Raw genomic sequence first — 3736 nt, forward strand, 5'->3', positions numbered from 1 at the left:
TCCTTCTTCTTCTTCTTTCTTCTTCTTTTTTTTGAGACAGGGTTTCTCTGTATAACCCTGGCTGTTCTGGAACTCACTGTGTAGACCAGGCTGGCCTTGAACTTAGAAATCCGCCTGCCTCTGCCTCCCAAGTGCTGGGATTAAAGGCGTGCACCACCATGCCCGGCTTCATTTGTATTTCTGTTAAGCTTATTTTTTCCTTTCTGATTGGCTGTTAATATAACTAAGAATTATACTGTGTGGTTATCTTGGAGAGTACAGATGTGTTTCTCATGTGTTTCTCTCTGTAATTTAGGAAGTGGAAAGGTACAGAGCTGAGTATAACAAGCTGCGCTACGAGTATACATTTCTCAAGTCAGAGTTTGAACACCAGAAAGAAGAGTTTACTCGTGTTTCAGAAGAAGAGAAAATGAAATACAAGTCAGAGGTATGTAATTAGTTATACTGATTATCAGAGATTGTCCTAGTGAGTGAAATTTTATGATTATATATTTTTATAAATTCCAAATTAGAATTGGTTGTGTAATTAATAATTAGTGAAGTATTTGGGTTTTTTTTTTTTTTGTTATTGTTGTTTGTCAGCAGTTTCATGTATTTTCCTTTGGCTATTTATTTAATTTCTGTTTTATTTTGCCCTAGCCATGGAGACAGATATGTCACATAGTCTCATGTTTTTCATAGCTATGGACAGAGAATTTTCTCTGTAAATATTACTTACGTGAGTCCTTATTTAGTATTGTTCTTCCTATTTAGGACCAAACTAGGTAGCTCTGGTTCAAGCCTTTGTGCTGTTAATGCTGCTATAGAGCATCAGCCTCTCCCCCTTGGGATGCTTAGAACTGCAGCGTGCACTCCCCCTAGCATGCACTCCTCTTTCATCTGTGCCTTTCCATAGTCCTGTTACTCAGTCTGCACTTTGTCTTCTACTTCTGCTAAAACGGTTTTCCCTTCATTCTCTAGCTTACTCTTCGATGATTTGTTTTTATTTTACAAGGGGACAAATACAATTCTATTCTAACATTCGTAAAACTAGGCTGATATTTGTAGCAGTATGCTACATGCTATATAGAAATAGCAACTACATACTATTGATATTGTGTTTATTTGGAATTAAAATATTCGTACCTTCCTTTAGTTGTTACCAAATATTTGTAATGTTATAGGCATCTCAAAAAGCTAAGATAACAATATTTGGCTTAGACTGATTTATTTTTATCAATGAACAGTTTCTTGGTTGTTCCATAATAAATAAGAACTATCTAGATTCTTGATTATTTGAGTTTTTTTTTTTTTTAAATACAGTAGTCCTTGAACATTATGGATATTTAAAATGGGTTTCATGTTTAGCTGTTTATTTTTCCCTTACAGTTTTATTTAGGTATAATTTCATTTTCTTTTTTTTTTTTTAACTTTTTTAAAGATGTATTTTTTTATTTAAAGTATATGATGTACACTGTAACTGTCTTCAGACACATCAGAAGAGGGCATCAGATCCCATTACAGATGGCTGTGAACCACCATGTGGTTGCTGGGAATTGAACTCAGGACCTCTGGAAGAGCAGTCAGTGCTCCTAACCACTGAGCCAGCTCTCCAGTCCCTTGTTTTCATTTTAATAGTAAGATGAGAAAAGACTTACTCATTCAAAGTTTAGGAAGCTGAGGCACAAGATTTGTCTAAAATTTCACAGGCATCAGCTAGCTTAACAGTAGAATGTAGATATCCCAACTTCTATAATCTCAGCTCACATTTTAGAGTTTTAAATTTGAAATTCTCAGTGATTCAAGGCTATCACTCTTGATTAGTGACTATCCCATGGCTTCAGTTTTATTAAGAGCTGAGCTGATTGATACTATTTGTGATTGTAAAAGGCGTCATTCAAATCTGTAAGTCTGGCAGTCTCAATGGCCTGTAAACATTCTGTCGTGAAGATGGAAATGGTAATGGTGTCCACAGTCATGTAAGATGGAGGATCAGTATGCAGAGTACGGCTGAGGTTTTCATGGGGCTGCTGTAGCTTTAGACTTTGCTTTGGAATCAGTCGGTGTGCTTACTCGATGGTGATTGGATGTCTGCTTCAGTCTCCTGACTTTCTGTTACTTTTGTTGTTGTTGATCTAAAACTCTTATACTAATATATTTTTCTCTTATAAAAGAAAAGACTAAATAATTTTGAAATTTTAGATGTTTTAAGGGGTTGCTATAGAGTCTAAAACAGTAAGACTTTCTGCTCTTCCCAGTCCCCAGTTCATCCGTCACTGTAGTGCTTCAGTTACTGTGCACAAGTATAGTACTGTAGATAGTAAAGAGTGGTGAGGCAGGTGTTGATTATGAAACAGCAGATAATAATTTTAGTTAGAGTTTATAGGAATAACAAATGTAATTTTAGAGTTTCAAAGTAGAGTTTACCTCTGCCACCCTCCTACTTACCATTTACAATTTACTATATGAATTCATATAATAAAATTCAGGCATATATTGTTCAATTGTACTTAATGCACTTTGCTGGCATTACTTTTCTATAACACAGATTGACGTTTTAGGCCATCCTGTATTGAGTAAGTTTGCCAGAAGCAGAGGTGATGGTTTGCCAACAGCATATGTTTGCTTCATGTTTGCGTTGCTTGGAATAATGGTGACATGCGGCTAATCTCATACAGTTTCAGACCTTTCCATTTATTATATCTGTTATTGTGATCTGTACTCTGCTAATTGTTTTGGGGTACTATGATCTGCTTGCATAAGAGATGGAACATAACAAGAAATGTTGTAGAGTCTAAATATACCATTGACTGATTATTCTCTCATTGGATCTCCCTGCTCCGGTAGCCACAATGATAATAAAATTGGCCCAGTTAATAATTTACAGAAGCTTTCTAAGTATTCAAGGGAACTTTAATCCAAAAGTCAGAAATGCTTAAATCTTACCAGAGAAATTGTGTTAAACCCAAGACAGTCCAAAGCTGGACGGCTTGTACCAACAGTTAGCCAGGTTTTAGCTGTAGTACTGAAGCAGTTAGCAAAAGTTCTTGAGGGGATTTTAAAATGCCACTCTAGCGACACACACGCGAAGGATAAGAAAGTGAGACCACTCATGTAGAAAGAGGAAGTTTAGTTTCCTGGATAGATGATCACTTGGCTGGGATAGTCTTTTAAGTCAAAGAATAATTTGGACCCTAACTCTTCTTAATTTTATGAAGGCTGAAAAAGGAATGTTAGTTGTCTTTCTATTGTAACAAATAACAATCTGAGATTAACCAGTTTATAAAAAGAAAAGCATTATTTTGTCTAAAGGTTTTGAAGACTTCAGTTTGCAATTGGTTAGTTCCTTTGCTTTAAGCCTATAGGCACACATCATTGTGGAGGCAGCCCAGGCAGAATAACTGGTATGCTTCGTGGCTAGTAGGATTGGTTTTGGTTTTCAAGCCATACTATTTAAGAAATATACTTCACAAAGCTATAGTTCCCATAGATAATAATGCCTCTGAATCTTGGTAGACTAAATCAGAAACCTTATGGAAATAATTCTTCATCTGAGTGCCATTCAGAATATCTGTGATCCATACGAGGAGATTAAAATAGTAACATTAAACAAGCATTTGTGAGCAGTTGATTGCAGTCTTTGTGGATGACTTTGAGTGTTCAGAACTAGTGGGCATAGTTAGTAGCTGCAGAGAACTAGTGGGCATAGTTAGTAGCTGCAGAGAACTAGTGGGCATAGTTAGTAGCTGCAGAGAAC

General features: G+C 36.1%; 1 protein-coding gene across 2 annotated transcripts in view; it reads left to right on the forward strand.

The window, feature by feature from the left end:
* Cep83 (centrosomal protein 83) overlaps positions 1-3736 on the forward strand; it is a 106571-nt gene that overhangs the window by 38520 nt on the left and 64315 nt on the right. For both annotated transcript variants that reach the window (XR_003837767.1, XM_021175324.2), the window contains exon 5: positions 296-427. Coding sequence is in view for 1 of the 2 variants with exons in the window: in XM_021175324.2 (XP_021030983.1) it covers positions 296-427 (132 nt within the window). In the remaining variant the exon portion in view is untranslated. The remainder of the gene's footprint in view (positions 1-295; positions 428-3736) is intronic.

This window comes from Mus caroli, chromosome 10 (genome assembly GCF_900094665.2).
Source record: "Mus caroli chromosome 10, CAROLI_EIJ_v1.1, whole genome shotgun sequence".
NCBI classification, from domain to species: domain Eukaryota; kingdom Metazoa; phylum Chordata; class Mammalia; order Rodentia; family Muridae; genus Mus; species Mus caroli.